Below are 16340 nucleotides of genomic sequence, written 5' to 3'. Positions count from 1 at the left end.
GGGTAGTGGTATTGGCTGTCAGAGCTAGAACTCCTTTGGACTTAGTTCTCTGAGTTCTTTGAGTCCAAGTATTTATGCGAGTTGAAAGAGTACCTTGAGTGAAAATTAAGTTTGCTTTAAAGACTAGCTTATATTTTCATTTTGCTTAAAAAAAAAACTTTCTGATTATATAATACATGCATATTGTAGAATGTTGGGATGAAAATGAGAAATAATTTTCAATTTAGGGAGTGCCACTCAATATCTTGACATACTCTTTTTTTGGGGGGGTGACGGAGAGAGGGACAGACAAACAGGAAGGGAGAGAGATAAGAAACATCAATTCTTCTTTCTCATGTGCCTTGACTGGGGGGCTTCAGCAGAGCGAGTGACCCCTTGCTCAAGCCAGCAACCTTGGGCTCAAGCCAGCGACCTTGGGGTCATGTCTGTGATCCCATGCTCAAGCCACTGACCCTGCGCTCAAGCTGGTGAGCCTGCCCTCAAGCCGGAGACCTTGGGGTTTCAAACCTGGGTCCTCTGCGTCCCAGTCCAACACTCTATCCACTGTGCCACTGCCTGGTCAGGCTAGTTTTTAATTTCTGCATGTTTTACATAGTTGAATATTTTACATTTTTTATATACTTTTATATACACTGCTTACAAAAATGAGGGGATCAGGGAACATGCAGATACTCCAGTACTCTCAGCCTTTTGTACAGTGCATTTTCACCAATGAAATAAAAGTTGGTTTTGCATCTCATTTGCATAATTGAACAACTTTCTTTGACTTGCTTTTCTGATGTTTTTGTTTAATAATAAAACCAAATGCTTCTTTTTTTTAATTGCTCATTTTGAAATGTCCCCTAATTTTTGTGAGCTACAGTATAGACACACACACATGCGCACATGTACTGTTGACCCTTGAAACAGCCCAAATTTTAACTGCGTGGGTCCACTTCTACATGGATTATTTTCGATGAATACTGTTTTCTGTGCATGGTTTGGAGTTTGCTGATACAGAGAGTCAGCTGTAGGCACTGATGTGTGCCATTTCCTATATGGGTTCTTGGTGTCCTCGGATTGGTCTTCGCAGGTCCTGGAACCAATCTCCTGCGAATACTGAGGGACAGCAGAGTTCTGGGGGAGTCACAAGTTATGCATGAATTTTCAGCTCTACCGGGGGAACGACTCCCCAGCAACGGCATATTCAAGGGTCAACTTTAATTTTGTATGCAATATTTTACTTCATATGCTTTGCACATTTGTTCAGAATGGTTGAGTTAATGTCTTCCTATTAAAAATTTCTCATAAAAATTAACATAATTTGAAGAACTATATAATATTTATGAACATCCCTGGATTTGTCATTTCTCTGGGTGCTTAGAATCTTCATTTTTAATTATTAAAAAACTAATCATCATCTTTATGCATAAATCTTTGCCTTCTTGCTACAAAGAAAAAAACAGGATCTATTTGTAGGAGAAACACTGAATCTGCCTAGTCAGATTGTTTCCCAGAGGGTCCGCATCTCTGTGCTCTCAGTACGATCGAACACTATTATTTTGGGAAAGTTGAACAAGCCTTTGCTGTGTGATTCAGTAGTATATCCTAAACTCTCAAGCCTCTTACAAACGCTGCTCTCCCCCCTGAGCAATCCGAGTATATGTTGAGTCAGCTGAGGCCTGGCCTGCTGAAAGATCTCATACTACCGGGCTGCTTGACCCAGAAAGAACCCCAGAGACACATGACGAGTGTGCCCGCCTCTGCCTTCCTAATGGATTGCCTGGTGCTATGGCTAGAGTTCCAGTCGGGATCACTCAGTTAGAACGAGGTTACTCAGAAAATACGTGGAGCATAAAATCACTCAGGCATCTTGTCCGTATTTACTGACTGCATGTTCTCCACTGTGTTCTGCTTACACGGGAACCAGCTGCCACCCTTTGTAGGAGATCGCATAGAACGACCCCTTACCTAATTACAAGGAACTCCTTTCTACCCCGTCCTCCCTTTAGGAAACCGAGTGTCAGTTATTGGGGTTCTTGTCCAGGACGCTTTCTATGTAGTTGTTTAACTCTGAGTAAAAGGCAAATGTGAAAATTTTTATCTTTAAGACCACAGGAAATAAAAAATGCAGGATTAGAGAAATGGTAGGCAGAAAACACTAGCACCTAACTGATTACAGAGAAAAGACTTTGCTAAAAGAAACACTGTTCTTTTATCTGGTCGAGTTCACAGGAAAGAAGTAGATGGATGAATCCCTGATTGTCAACTAGTGACTGGCCTGGAGGACTGGGAACCTGTAGTGTCCTCAGTCAGTACTAGTTTGAGATGTTTACTAAGCTCATCTGACAGTGATGGTGAAAAGGGGACAAGAGATTTCAGCACAGTTTTTGCTAGCAATATGATCTTCCAGTATGAACTCTTGGGTGTTAATGCGAACCAGCCATTGAAAGATTGCTTTTTCTTTCTTTTAGAGCGGTGTCAGGCTCAGTTTTCAGTACACTACAGAGAACTTTTTGCCTCCCAAACTATCTGAACATAAAGCAGAATGAGTGCTTCCTCATGCTCTAATGTTTATTTCCTACAAAGGACGACATTTTACTTAATCATAACATGAGAATCAAGTCAGTATATTAACGCTGATATATTACTGCCATCCAGTCCTCAGTCTCTGTTCACTTTTATCAAAAGTCCAAATAACGTCCTTTCTAGCAGAAGTATCCAGTTCAGAATGATATGTTGACTTTACTTGTCACACTTATTTAGTTTCTTTCAATCTGGAACAATTTCTCAGTCTTTGCTAGACACTTGATTACAGATCCGTCATTTTGGAGTATGTCTGTCCATCTGGGTTTGTCTGTTGCTACCTTATGATTAGGTTTAGATTATGCATCTTTGAAAGAAGTCTTACAGAAGGAGTGCTGTGTTCTCATTGCATCCTATCTGGTGGAATATGGTTTTGATTTGTCTCATTATGAATGGTATTCCCTTGATTCTTTGGCTTTGGTGGTGTCTGGCAGCTTTTTTCACTGTGAAGTTATACTTTATCCCTTTGTAATTAAGTGTTTCGTGTGTGTGTGTGTGGTGAGGTACTTTGAAATTGTATAAGTGTTCTCTTTTCATTAAAATTTCATTTTATTCATTAGGTCTGTCCATACAGACTTGTGGTTTCCTATTTTATTCAGTGGGATATAATTTGTTATTACCATTTATTTTGATGGTTAAAGTTTGTCCAGTGGGTGCCCTTTCAAGCTAGCTCCTGCATCCTTGTGATCTGTCCTCATAATTCTTTTATTTATTGATTGATTGATTTTAGAGGAAGGGAAAAAGAGAGACAAACATTGGTTTGTTCCTGTACGTGCCTTGACCGGGGATCGAACCCGCAACATTCATGTTTCAGGACAACACTCTAACCAACCAAGCTATCTGGCCACGGCTGTCCTCATAATTCTTTAAGCACTTCCTTTCTGCTTCAACAACAGTGTTCCAGGGTCACCTTGTATTTTCCCAGCCTCAGCCTTGGACTCAGGCAATCCTTTAAGGGTTCTTTTTCTGAAGAATGATAGTTAGATCTGAATGGTAGGGTGCCTATTAGTGTGCTATTGGGAGTCATTGCTCCTAGACCCTCTTAGCTGGCCATGGTTTATGGCGTATGTAGAATTCTGTCTCTGTATTTAAAAAGTCTCCCTATTTTTGTATATAGTAAAAGTGGAGTTTACAATGATGTCTCCAGTCTAGCCTTCTGTAAGGTAACCCTTCCTGACTCCCTTCTCGAACAGTGAGAAGCCCAGCTCCCATTCTCCACAGTTTAGATACTTGCTCAGTTCTAGAATGCGTGTTAAGTAGTTTTAGAATTGTTCACCTATATCACTGAAAAATAAATGTACTAATCACACTGAATATTTCTTTACAATTGAAAAAGATATTTATGGCTATGTCATCCCTTAACGACTGAGTTTAAGAGTCATTTGGGTTAAATTTCCTCTCCCATTAGGTGTAATTATGTTATTCCTCTGAAACATCTTTAGGTTCATTTCTCTCTGCTCATATTCGCTCCGTCCCCCCCAGTCCTTGCTGATTTTGAGCGCATGAAACATTTCGTGTACTGGAGTTCTCAGAGTAGTCACGTCAGCATGAAAGGTACAGCCGCACTTTCTCTCATATTCCCCTCTGTTCTTCCCTCTGTCTCCACTGGGTGACCCCTTTTATTAGTTTCTCAATGATCCTTTCTGGGCTATTTTTAATGCACTAATGAATAGGTTTACTCTTTTGTACAAGTATACTCTTTTGCACTTTGCTTTTTTGCACCTAAAAATATACCCTGAAGTTACTGCATTTCAGTCAGTAGAGCCGTGGTGAGGCTTGCTTCAGGCTTCCCAGTCCTGCGTGTGTTGACAGCTGTGCGTTCAGCCAGTCTCCTCCGTGTCACCATTCAGGTTCAGTTTTTGTTTGTTTTTTTAAATTACAAACAGTGTTGTAGTGAATAACCTTGTGTGTGTATATCATCACATTATTATTTAATTATAGTGTATCTTCAGAGGAGATTCCTAGAAGTGGGGTTGCTGAATCAGAAGGTGAATGTAGGATGAAAGGAAATGCCCAATTAGCACGTGAAGCTGCTCAGGTACTTTGGTGGGTTTTGCCAAATTCTCCCCCAAGTGTCTGTCTCCTCGCTGCTCAGACAGGAGGTGTCCTACTCTGGATATCTGCCTGTAGGAGGTGAGACGTGTAGCTTTAATTCTAATTTCTTTAATTATAAGTCTAAACAGCTTTTATGTCAGGGTCATTTTTAAATTTGTTATAAAATCTGTTTATGTATTGAAACTTTGGTGATGTTTAGCCTCCTCGATTTAAAAGACATATTTTAGGCATATGAGTCCTTTTATCTGTTACATATGTTGCAAATATTTTTTTTCCAGTTTTTCACTTACCTTTTGATGTTCATGGTGTTTTGTTTTGTTTTTTTCCTAAAAAAATATTGCTATGTAAAAGTTTGACATTTTTATCTAGCCAGGTTTTTTCTTTTTTCTTTTCTTGAATCTGAATTTTGAGTCATAGTTAAAGAACATTTTCTTTCGGCCAGGTTTTAAAGAAATCCACTCATGTCTTTTTCCAGTGCTTATGGTTTCACTCTTTAAATTTCTGGTCAATTTAGAGTATATTTGAATATTGTGTTAAGTATGGATCTAATTTTATCTTTTCCCAAATGGCTAACCATTTGCCCTACCACCTCTTAATAAAACGATCCCCAGTGGTCTGAGATGTCACTTTTATCATGTACTAAATTTCCGTATGTACTTGGGTCTATTTCTGGACATTCTGTTCCATTAGACCAGGGTTTGGCAAACTATTCGCTGGCCAAACCCAGCCCTATTTTTATAAATAACGTTAAGCTGAAGCATATCCACACTTGTTCGTTTACGTATCATCTGCGGCTCCTTTGTGCTACAGCCGAAGAGCTGAGTAGTTGTGGCAGAAACAGGCTTTCGGGGCTTAAAATACTTACCTTGCTGACCCCCTGCACTGAAGTGATTATATTTATATGCCATAAAAGTACCTCATTTTAAGTTAAGAGTGTCTCACAATATATTTTAATGTCTGGTAGGGCTTAATCGCCACCACCACCCATGGCTTTTCTTTTTCCGTGTTTTTTTTTCCTGAGTACTCTTACAAGTTTGTTTTTCCATGTGAACTTGAGTATCAACTTGTCTGTTTCTGTAAGGAGCTTTTTGTGTGATTGTTGGACATGTGTTAAACTTATAAATTAGGGTAAACTGTCATTTTTATAATGTTGTCTTATTGAAGAACAAGTTGTGAAGAATAGAAAAACTTACCAAAGAACTAACTAATCTACAAAAATACATCAAATCAACATGGTTTCACAAGGAAATTCTACCAAACTTCTAAGGACATACAGGCTAGAAGCTTCATAAATGGTTCAGTGCCATTGATTTTGAAGGAAAACTTTTAATTCTTTTTATAGGAATTATTTCTAGTTTTATTATCTTTTGATCAGAGACTTACTATTTGACTTTTCTCCTTTATGGGGGTTACTGTTTCTTTGTGACAAAAAAAAAGCCTTTTATTATTTTTTGTATTTTTCTTAAGTAAGAACTGGGGAGGCAGAGAGACAGACTCTCTCATGCACCTGACTGGAGTCCACCCGGCATGCCCACTAGGGGGCGATGCTCTGCCCATCTCAGGCGTTGCTCCATTGCAGCCGGAGCCATTCTAGCACCTGAGGCAGAGGCCATGGACCCATCATCAGCGCCCAGGCCAACCTTGCTGCAGTGGAGCCTTGGCTGCAGGAGGGGAAGAGAGAGATAGAGAGAAAGGAGAGGGGGAAGGGTGGAGAAGCAGATGAGCGTTTCTCCTGTGTGCCCTGGCCGGGAATCGAACCTGGGACTCCTGCACGCCAGGCTGATGCTCTACCACTGAGCCAACTAGCCAGGGCCAAAAAAGACCATTTTTTATAAACTTTTTTCATGTGCTTGAAAAGCAGGTTCAGTCTCTGTTAATGGTGTAAAATTTGACATCTCTTAAGATCTGCTTACTTTCTTGATTGTTTATTCTTTTGAACTTTATTATTATTTTTTTGTCCTCTGGATCTAATTTACTGGGCGTACTGTGTGTTAGTATATTTTTAGTGCATGTCACTTTGCATATCTTTTGGTTTCTCTCTTTTCATGATATATTTTCTGTGCTATTTTATTTTTGAAATTTCTTTTGAAAATTTAGGAAGGTGTGTGTTTTTGTTCTCTTGATTAACCTTACAATGTTTTTTTTTTTTTTTATTTTTATTTTTTACAGAGACAGAGAGAGAATCAGAGAGAGGGATAGACAGGGACAGACAGACAGGAACGGAGAGAGATGAGAAGCATCAATCATTAGTTTTTCGTTGCGCATTGCGACACCTTAGTTGTTCATTGATTGCTTTCTCATATGTGCCTTGACCACAGGCCTTCAGCAGACCGTGTAACCCCTTGCTCTAGCCAGAGACCTTGGGTCCAAGCTGGTAGCTTTTGCTCAAACCAGATGAGCCCGCTCTCAAGCTGGCGACCTCGGGGTCTCGAACCTGGGTCCTCGGCATCCCAGTCCAATGCTCTATCCACTGCGCCACCGCCTGGTCAGTCTAACCTTACAATGTTTTAAATGCCTCTGATTCTTGGTTTCTTAGTTACTGTTTTATTGACAAGTTTATCATCTTTGATGGCATTCTGTAACTCCCACCGAATGCCTATCCACTAATCAAGAGTTTTTCTTTCCTCTTCCTGATCCTTTCTCCTTACAGTTGTGTTATTTGTACTTGGTTACTCAAGAAGGGCTCATAGATACAAAACTCCCTGCCCTTTTACTTTTTTTTGCATGTGCGCGAGAGGGACAGATAGGGACAGACAGACAGGAAGGGAGAGAGATGAGAAGCATCAGTCAATTCTTTGTTGCAGCACCTTAGTTGTTCACTGATTGCTTTCTCATATGTGCCTTGACCGGGGGCCTTCAGCAGACCAAGTGATCACGGGGCCTACAGCAGGCCGAGTAACCCCTTGCTCGAGCCAGTGACCTTGAGTCTAAGCTGGTGAGCTTTGCTCAAAGCAGATGAGCCCGCGTTCAAGCTGGCAACCTCGGGGTCTTGAACCTGGGTCCTCCATGTCCCAGTCTGACGCTCTATCCACTGCACCACTGCCTGGTCAGGCTTCATTAGGTTATTTTTCTTCTATTCTTTAGTGCTTCATTATAATTTTCATTTAAATGTATCATTCTTGGGCATTGTAATTTACTTTCATTTCTGTGACAATCTTGTTTTTTTAATCTGAGCTAAACTTTGTTTCATCTATTTCTGCTTTTGGTATATTTCTGTTTTTAAGTTTTGAACATTTGATTCAAGTCATTTAAAAATAACCTCCAATGCTTGCTTGAGCATATTTAATTCAGCTTGGAGTAATTCTTTTCCATTAGATTCTGTAAGAGCAGGATGAATACATGGTCCACAGTAAGTTCTCTTCTCTCGTACAGAACTAGGATGACAGTGTTTGTATACTGTCTTAGGGAAATAGTTACTGAAATCACTCTTAATTATCTGGCAGAACCCCAGGTAAGAAAGACTGGTTTGAGGTGAATTCTTCTCCCTTTTCTCTCCCCCCTTACTCTCTCTTGTGTTCTTTTATATGTAGGGGTTTCATTAGCTGAACTCCCCCCCCCCTTTTTTTTTAGTATAGATGAAGATTGCTTATGTCAAGTGGAACTACAGGTTAGATTAATTAGAAGAACTTACTATTTTATAAAAATCAGTAGCAGCAAGTACAGTCAGCCTCCCAATGGATTTAAAATTTATTTATTTTTATTTTTATTATGTTGTAGAAATAAAACAGCCATTTTCCCCCCCTGTATTTAAGTATTCATTTAGAGGAAGGAAGAAGAGAAGAATTTTAATTGAGCTATGTTTAATTGTGGCCAGAGCCATTATATTAAAAAGTCATGTGTACATAGATGCATGTATGGCCTGCTTTCTCTTGAGGTGCAAGGTTCTCAGGAGATCTGGGGACTGCTGTTTTGGTTAAGCTCATCTCTTTTTCTGAATGAACGCTTCTGGCTTTCTGGTGACCTCATTTTTCTCGGTAGTGTGTTCTATGGTTTAGTTTTAAGGGGAAAGAATTTTAGGCTAGAGTAGGGGCTTTTGTGGAATTAACAACAAACAAAGGTATTTGGTTTGCCTCTGCAGCTTATTATTCTATTCCTTTTCTTTGAAAGTTGTGGCAAGTTGAAATTGGCCAACTAGATTTAGACTTTTCTGCCTGGCCGGATCTTAAACATCTAATTATTTCTTTGATTTCTTCTGTGTCCTAGGGTGCTCTATCAGTTTTTTCTTTGTTTTTTAATGGTCCATGGAAAATCACATGGTTTGGGGTACTTGATCTGTCAAATATGAAAAGTTGTTTAGAAAATTTTTTTCCTTGATGTACTTTTGTGGAATTTTATTTAGTATGTAAAAGCATGCATTATCTTCTTTATAAATTTTGCCTTTTTCTGATTTAAAATTTTTTTTTAGGATTTCGGTGGTTTGACAATATTGCTCTCCTTGCAATAATGGCTTGCTTTCTTTTTAATTTGAATTTTTCTGTTATGTTTTTGCTCATTTCTTTTAGCCTTTTTGTGTGATTTGTCTTACTCTTATCATTGTGGGCAGGGGAATGCCCAGATTCAATTTCATTTTTTAAAAAATGCTGGTTGCCGCCTGTTAAATTGATTTCATAGGCTTTAGCCAGCAGTTGGAAAACACCTGAGGTCTATTTTCTTTTTATATGGAAAGTACATTGAGTTCTGAGTCCAACCAACCTAGGTCTGAGTGTCACGTCCCTCATTTACTAACTGTGGCTCTTAACCAGTTTTCTTTCTTTTTTTTTTTTAAATTTATTTATTTATTTATTCATTTTTAGAGAGGAGAGAGAGAGGGAGAGAAAGACAGAGAGAGAGAGAGAGAGAGAAAGGAGAGAGAGACGGGGGGAGGAGCAGGAAGCATCAACTCCCATATGTGCCTTGACCAGGCAAGCCCAGGGTTTCGAACCAGCGACCTCAGCATTTCCAGGTTGACGCTTTATCCACTGCGCCACCACAGGTCAGGCCAGTTACTTTTCTGATCATCAGTTTTTTCTTTCAGTTTGGACTATCTACTTGTATATTTTTTTTTCTGAAGGTTAAAAGACAATGTATGGAACAAGCCTAGTACAGAGACTCAAAGGAGTTAGCTAATAACATTTTGCATTATGTATCTGTCATCCTTAATTTCTTAAATCCAGACATTTGAAAACACAAGAGAAGATGGCAGAATTCCCCCAAGTTTTTCAGATTCTTTGTACATTTCTTTTTGCTTCCTCTCAGGAGTAAAGATGCTTTTTGTATGAAAATCTTATGTATATATATGCATTTCTCATCATGAAACTCAGAATACAGTATTTGTAGCATTTTTGAAGCAGGAAATTGATTCCTGTTATGTAACTCTTCAAGTTTGTACTTTTTATTTATTTATTTATTTACAGAGACAGAGAGAGAGTCAGAGGGATAGACAGGGACAGACAGACAGGAATGGAGACAGATGAGAAGCATCAATCATTAGTTTTTTGTTGCGCGTTGCGACTTCTTAGTTGTTCATTGACTGCTTTCTCATGTGTGCCTTTACTGTGGGCCTTCAGCAGACTGAGTAACCCCTTGCTGGAGCCAGCGACCCTGGGTCCAAGCTGGTGAGCTTTTGCTCAAACCAGATGAGCCCGCACTCAAGCTGGCGACCTCAGGGTCTCGAACCTAGGTCCTTCCACATCCCAGTCCAACGCTCTATCCACTGTGCCACCGCCTGGTCAGGCATACGTACTTTTCTGAATGAAATGTGGTCTGTATCAGTTGGTGTACCTTCTGGCAGAGATAGCGCACTGCTTGTAGCTTGCCCTGCCTACGCCCAGACTCACCCATGTGGTGGTCTGGGAAGGGTGATGGAATAGGAGAGCTATATCTCGCATTTACCAAAAGCGGTTGCTCCCTTTACCTTCCAGAAGTATTTATTTGTCTGGCTCAGTGGGAGGAGGAAGGCCTTCAACCATGCTCATGCCATAGTCCAGTGTTTGCCAATGTGTACTGAGCTCTTAATTAAGAGGTATGATAAAAGGAGGTGTCCATATCCAACAGACTTGGGAAAGCTAGGCTGAGCCAACTTACCTAATTTTTAAATGATGAGGTGTTGCAGAGTATTGACGTGTATTATACATGGGGGTGGTCAGGGCTGGGGAGAGCACTCACTTGGTACACAGCACTTGTCAAACTTAGTAAGACCCTGGGCCCCATTCTTTTCTGAGCATCTCTCGTGTCGTGTGGGGTTCTCTGTGGAGAGGGTCCTCTGCTCTGTGCAGCTGAGGGCGGCCTTTCCCCCGGCATCTTGTCCTGGAGGCTTCCCAGCAGAAGGAATAGGTGTTCGTTCTCATGGTGTTTGGTAGTTCTTAAATGTCAGGTGTTGTACGGAGTCTGTCTTGATGGGGTCAGTGCAGATTACTGACTTAGGATGGTGCCACTGTGTAGGCCACATTATTTTGCCATAACAGTGATTTTAACACAGATATACATAAAAATTACCTGGGAAACCGGGGGGGGGGGGGCAGATAGGCCTAGGCTGTATGCACTCTGGTCCGCTATTTGGCAAAGACATGCTTTATTATCTTTTTGCATTTGTGTCACCTTTGAGGCTCTAATGAAAGCTCTGGATATTTTTGTTTTAACTTACCTCCCACCCCAAATTTAAGGGGAGGGGAGGGAGAAAGAGAGAAAGAAACATCAACTAGTTCCACGTAGTTGCTCCACTTAGTTGTGTGCTCATTGGTTGCTTTTTGTATGTGCTTTGACTCGGGCTCGAACTTGCAACCTTGGTGCACTGGGACGACACTATCCATTAAACCACCTGGCCAGGACTGGATTTTCTTTCTGAAGGCATGTACGCACACTAACTTTTGTTCAAGACTTCGTGATGTTTACGGCCCTGATGCACACCCCAAGCCCATGAATCTCTAGTAAAGAACTCCTGAGTTGAGTTTCCCCAAATACAAGCTTAATGGCAAGTGGGACTTTCACCCGGAATTTAGATATCCATGTACTCCAGAAATTGCTGGTGAGATCAGACTGTATTTGAGGAAATGGCATACTCTCCTGGGCCAGTCCTGAGATGGTGGTGAGCAGTATACCTTCCCAAGGAGGCAGATTTAGGGGCTGACACCTGAGAGCAGTGGCTCTGAAGGGACGGGGCAGATTTGTCACCATTAGGGTGGGGGGCAAGGGGCTGCTACTGGCTTCTTGTAGGCCGAAGCCAGGGAGGCTGCTAAACCCCCTGCCATGCTCACGACAGCCCCTACAACATAGAGCGATCTGGTCCCAGTGCCAGTAGTATAAGGATGATGGGCCGGAGAGTCTAACTGCTTCTTCCTTGATTGCAACTTTCACTGGTTGTACTATCAGAATAAGGTCTGCCTTTCTGTGTCCATGTGATGTAGGAGGAGGGAGATGACGAGGAGATGGGAGTGGGTGGGAAGTGAATAAGCCAGGTTGGTATTTCAAAGATCTTGCCTTTCCCAGAAGTGTTGGAGACAGAGGACTTCAGCTCTGGGACTGGCTCACCTGTGGTTCCATCAGCGTGTGGATGTGGGAAACCACCTTTTTATCTCCTGGAGAGCTCATTCTTTTTTCTTACCTCACTCCTGATCCTGTGACCTTTTAAATAAATGCCAGAGTGATTTTTTAAAGTTGTGGCTTCTATAAGGGATTTTTAAATTCTTGACTTTCTTCTTATTCGCCTGAACCCCGTGTAGCAGTTTGGTTAAGATGATGGGGACAAAAAAGACATTTACAAAAGCGGGGGTTTTGTTTCCCAGAAGTATCTGTCCTGTGAAGTGGGAGGGAAGGTGTTCTGCCATGCTGTTGCCCCAGCCAGTGTTTGCCAGTGTGAGCTGAGCTGTCACTAAGAGAGGTATTATGAAAGGGGGTGTCCGTATGCTACAAACTTGGGAAAGCCAAGGTGAGCCAACTTAACCTGTGTTTTAAATTCCGAGTTGCTCCAGAGCCTTTACTGTCTTCATGAAACGTACTGTGAGGGGGAGGGGAGAGTGTACACAAGTACATGGTATTGCATCAGCTCCGTCAGACCCGGGACCCTCTCCTCTCCAAGCATGTCTTCTGTCCCCTGGAATTCTCTGTGGAAGTGTCCTCTGATCTGTGCAGCTTGGGGACAGCACCCCCAGTGGCGTCCTCTCCTCAGGGCTTTATGAGAGAAGCTGAAAAAATACATATCCAGCCGCCACAGGGCTTTATTCGATACAATTTTATTAAATTGTGTATCTTTATCCACTTTTAATCAAGCCTCAAGAAAACACAGTAGTTGCTGTTTTTATCAGAGGGTTGTTTCCTTCTTAACTATATAAATTAAAACCATTTCTCTGTTTTGGACCAAACAAAAGGAAGAACTAAATTTTCTTACAAAGACATCGTTTCTTTCTTTTTTTTTTTTTTTAATGTTTATTTTATTGATTTTAGAGAGAGGAAGGGGGAGAGAGAGAGAGACAGACAGACAGGAACATTGATCTGTTCCTGTATGTGCCCTGACCGGGGATCGAACCCGCAACCTCTGTGCTTCATTCGGGACGATGCTCTAACCAGCTGAGCTGCCTGGCCAGGGCTCGTTTCTTGAGTAGTCCACATGGCCTTCCGACTCTGGTCTCTCTCTGAGGAAAGGACTGTGGTAGCTTAGGTCAGAGAGCTCTGAGACGTTCAGGCTTCATGTCCAAGTGGTGGTCGCAAACGTTACATACGCCCTCATCTCATGTGTTCCCGGGTGCCTGCATCACGGACGCGGGCTTGCTTCTCGTCTCCCGCTCCACACGCTCAGTTCTTCATGTGTCCAGCCACTCTCTTAGAACCCAGGACATTGTGACATTGCAAGGAGGGCATTGTAGCTACTAGTCAGACTCGAGGTGATGCACTGAGTCACTGCCCCCACTTGATTCATTCTCCTAATGCAGCCTGCCAGCTTCATTAATCTCCGAGTCCTTCAGGCTAGCGGGAAAGGAACGTTTCATGGAGAGAAGACTACTTCTGTTTCCTCCTCTCCACCCCCTCCTCACTCCGGATCGGTTCTTGCTGCCGCCGCTCTAGACCTGTTTGGACACGTGGACACTCTGCCTTCCTCACTAGCTCATGGTCGGTTTTCATATACCGAGCCCTGCTCTCCTGGCCCCTCCCCCACGGCAGACCTTGGTGCTTTGGGATTATAAGATTTTATTGAGGAAGCGGTGGGTTTTCTCCATTGGCAACCAGCTGGAGCCATTCGGTCAAAGTCTGTGGTAGAGAGCATGAGACAGTACCACTTGGGGGAAAGTGGCACCCCTTAATCCTGTAAAACACACCAGCACTGTGCTGGTGCCCTTGGTTCTGTGTGGTGTGTGTTTGTCCATGGCCAACACAACTTGTGCAGGATCTCTCTCTCTCTCTCTCTCTCTCTCTCTCTCACACACACACACACATACACACACACCCGCGCGCGCGGGGTGAGTGACCAGAGCAGGTTTCTACCTTCTGTCTGTGGTTTGCGAAGCCTCTGGCTTTCCCTGTGCACCAAAGCCCATTCCTGACCAAGCCAGCCTGCGGCCTGCAGAGCAGAGCGCCGGTGTTCAGCGCGGAGTCTCCTGCCCTTACCTGCACGGGGGATTTTCAGACGATTGTTTGGAAATACTGGATGGGCCCCAACATTTTACAGCTTGAAGAACACATAGGGAAAATTGGAGAAGTAGGCTTCTCCCTTGCAGGCAATGAACAGGCTTTTGTCAAGACTGATAACTTAAACAGATCTATAGGATTTTGAATAATGAATACTATGGAACAAATGTAGATTAAATTTGTGCCCAGTTTTCTAATTATAAGTTTGGGGAGGAATCTTAGAGGGACTGCTGACCACAAATGAGTTGTTTCTCCTTTCTGAGCACAGCTCTCCCACTTCCCCTTCTCATTAAGTTTCCATTTAGCTATTAGGTAGGAACTTCAAAAGGGAAAATCCAATCATGTATAATCTCCAGTTAATGGGCATCTATTGAGTGACTAGGTCACCAGAAAGAATAATTACACAGTGCCTCTTTGTGCAGTAAACACAAAATCAAAAGCTAATGCATTCCTAGGGCTAGCCAGATTGTTTCTGGCTAACAGCATCCTCCTCTTTGGGGAAGAGGTTGGGGCACCCACCGCGCTTGCTAGGGGCGAGTGCAGAGAAACACAGCCGGCAGGGAGGAGAGGGCAAGGTGGGGGTGGGGGCCCCCAGGGCTTCGTCAGTTCTAATTGCTGATGGCTGGGATGGATTACTGAATAGTAGACATTCAAGTAAATGTTTTGTGCAGTCGTCAGGAACTTTGTGGATCTCCGGGGCTTCTTGCCACAAGTTAAAGTATAACAGTGATGACTTAGGTGGAGCTCAGCCCCTCTACCACAATTTAGCCTGTTTTCAGGCGGCCCAGCCTTCATTCAGATAAGGGAGACATTACACTTACTTTTGTCTGAGTCCAGCCACTAACTTTATTGATTTATGAAGGATGAGCATAGCCCCCTGGACCCCAACTAGCATGTTAGGCACAAGCCACCGTAGCTCTTGGGTTTGTGCTGGTATTCCCTAGTTTGGGTTATCAAAATGATCTTTTGGTGTAGTTATTTAGGACTTGAAAACTTGGCATAATTCAAATAACCTGTTTTTCCCCCCTTAGAACACTTCAGTTATGGAGGATCAAAATGAAGATGGGTCCCCCAAGAAAAGTACTCTTTGGCAGGTAGGAATGACTGCGCCCAGATGAGATAGCAGTTGACTTACTGTAGCTAAGTGCTCCCTCAGCTCGTGACCTCACTGGAAACAAGAGCCAAGCAGTTTGGGGATTTTTGAGTGCAGTTTTGCCAGTTTCAGAACTCATCCTAATTTATCTTCTGTTCTGTAGGGAAGCGTCATTTTGAATTGTAAAGATTTTGGAATCTTCACAAAGATTCTGAAGTAACTGTAGCCTCTAAGATGTTCCATGTCCACTGTCTAAGCCAGAGATGGACAATTGTGGTGCCCTTTGTCACCAGAATGGCCCGTGCCACACCAACATATATGCATTGATGACTGTGTTTCCCTGTTTCAGTGGTTTTCAACCGCCGGCCTGCAGACCGCCCGAAGTTCCTGGTGGCCTGGCATGGGGGGCCTGGCGCTTGACACCCGCTGCGCTGCCCAGCGTCTTCCTTCTCCCTCGTGTCCTGTTGGTCTGCCCTTTCCTTTTAGACTCGGTGTCCTTCTCTCCTGGCCCTTAGTTTGCCAGTTTTCCTTCCAGTCCTCCAGTGGCCCGTGGTGGCGGGGGCGGGGGCTGATAACATGATTTGGTGTTTTCATCAGTCATTGTGGTACAAGTGATTTTTCCCTTCATGAGGGCACAGAGGCAGAACAAATCTCAATCTGGGGAGAGTAATGTTAAAAAATTCTCTCATTTCTCTTGATTTGAAACAAAAGGGCAGATTAGTTAAAAGAATGAAGAATTCCCAACAAATGTAAGATGAAATGAAACAAAGCAGAACAGTGCCAGGAAGCTGTTGCTGGGCCCCGCAGGTGGTTAGAAGTGGGACCAGGACCGTGAGCACTGTGGGCCGGAGCCTGCTCGCCCCGTGCGTGCCGGCGTGCGTGCGCGCGCGCGCGCAGAGACGGCCCTGCCTTCCTCCCTCGCCCCGTGCGTGCGCCCAGACTGCCCTGCCTTCCTCCCTCTCGGCGTGCGCAGTGGGGTCTCTCCTTCACCGTGGACTCTGCGGTCACAGCGCTCCTCTGATCTGTCTTT

At 43.0% G+C, this 16340-nt stretch overlaps 1 protein-coding gene across 6 annotated transcripts in view; it reads left to right on the top strand.

The window, feature by feature from the left end:
- Positions 1-16340, top strand: part of FBXW11 (F-box and WD repeat domain containing 11) — a 117820-nt gene that overhangs the window by 56910 nt on the left and 44570 nt on the right. For 4 of the 6 annotated variants that reach the window (XM_066388071.1, XM_066388068.1, XM_066388070.1 and 1 more), the window contains one exon: positions 15249-15311. The exons of the other annotated variants lie outside the window; for them this stretch is intronic. In XM_066388071.1, coding sequence (XP_066244168.1) covers positions 15249-15311 — 63 coding nt within the window. The remainder of the gene's footprint in view (positions 1-15248; positions 15312-16340) is intronic. 6 annotated transcript variants of the gene reach the window in all.

This window comes from Saccopteryx leptura, chromosome 6 (genome assembly GCF_036850995.1).
Source record: "Saccopteryx leptura isolate mSacLep1 chromosome 6, mSacLep1_pri_phased_curated, whole genome shotgun sequence".
NCBI classification, from domain to species: domain Eukaryota; kingdom Metazoa; phylum Chordata; class Mammalia; order Chiroptera; family Emballonuridae; genus Saccopteryx; species Saccopteryx leptura.
This window is presented reverse-complemented; position numbering and strand designations above follow the sequence as displayed.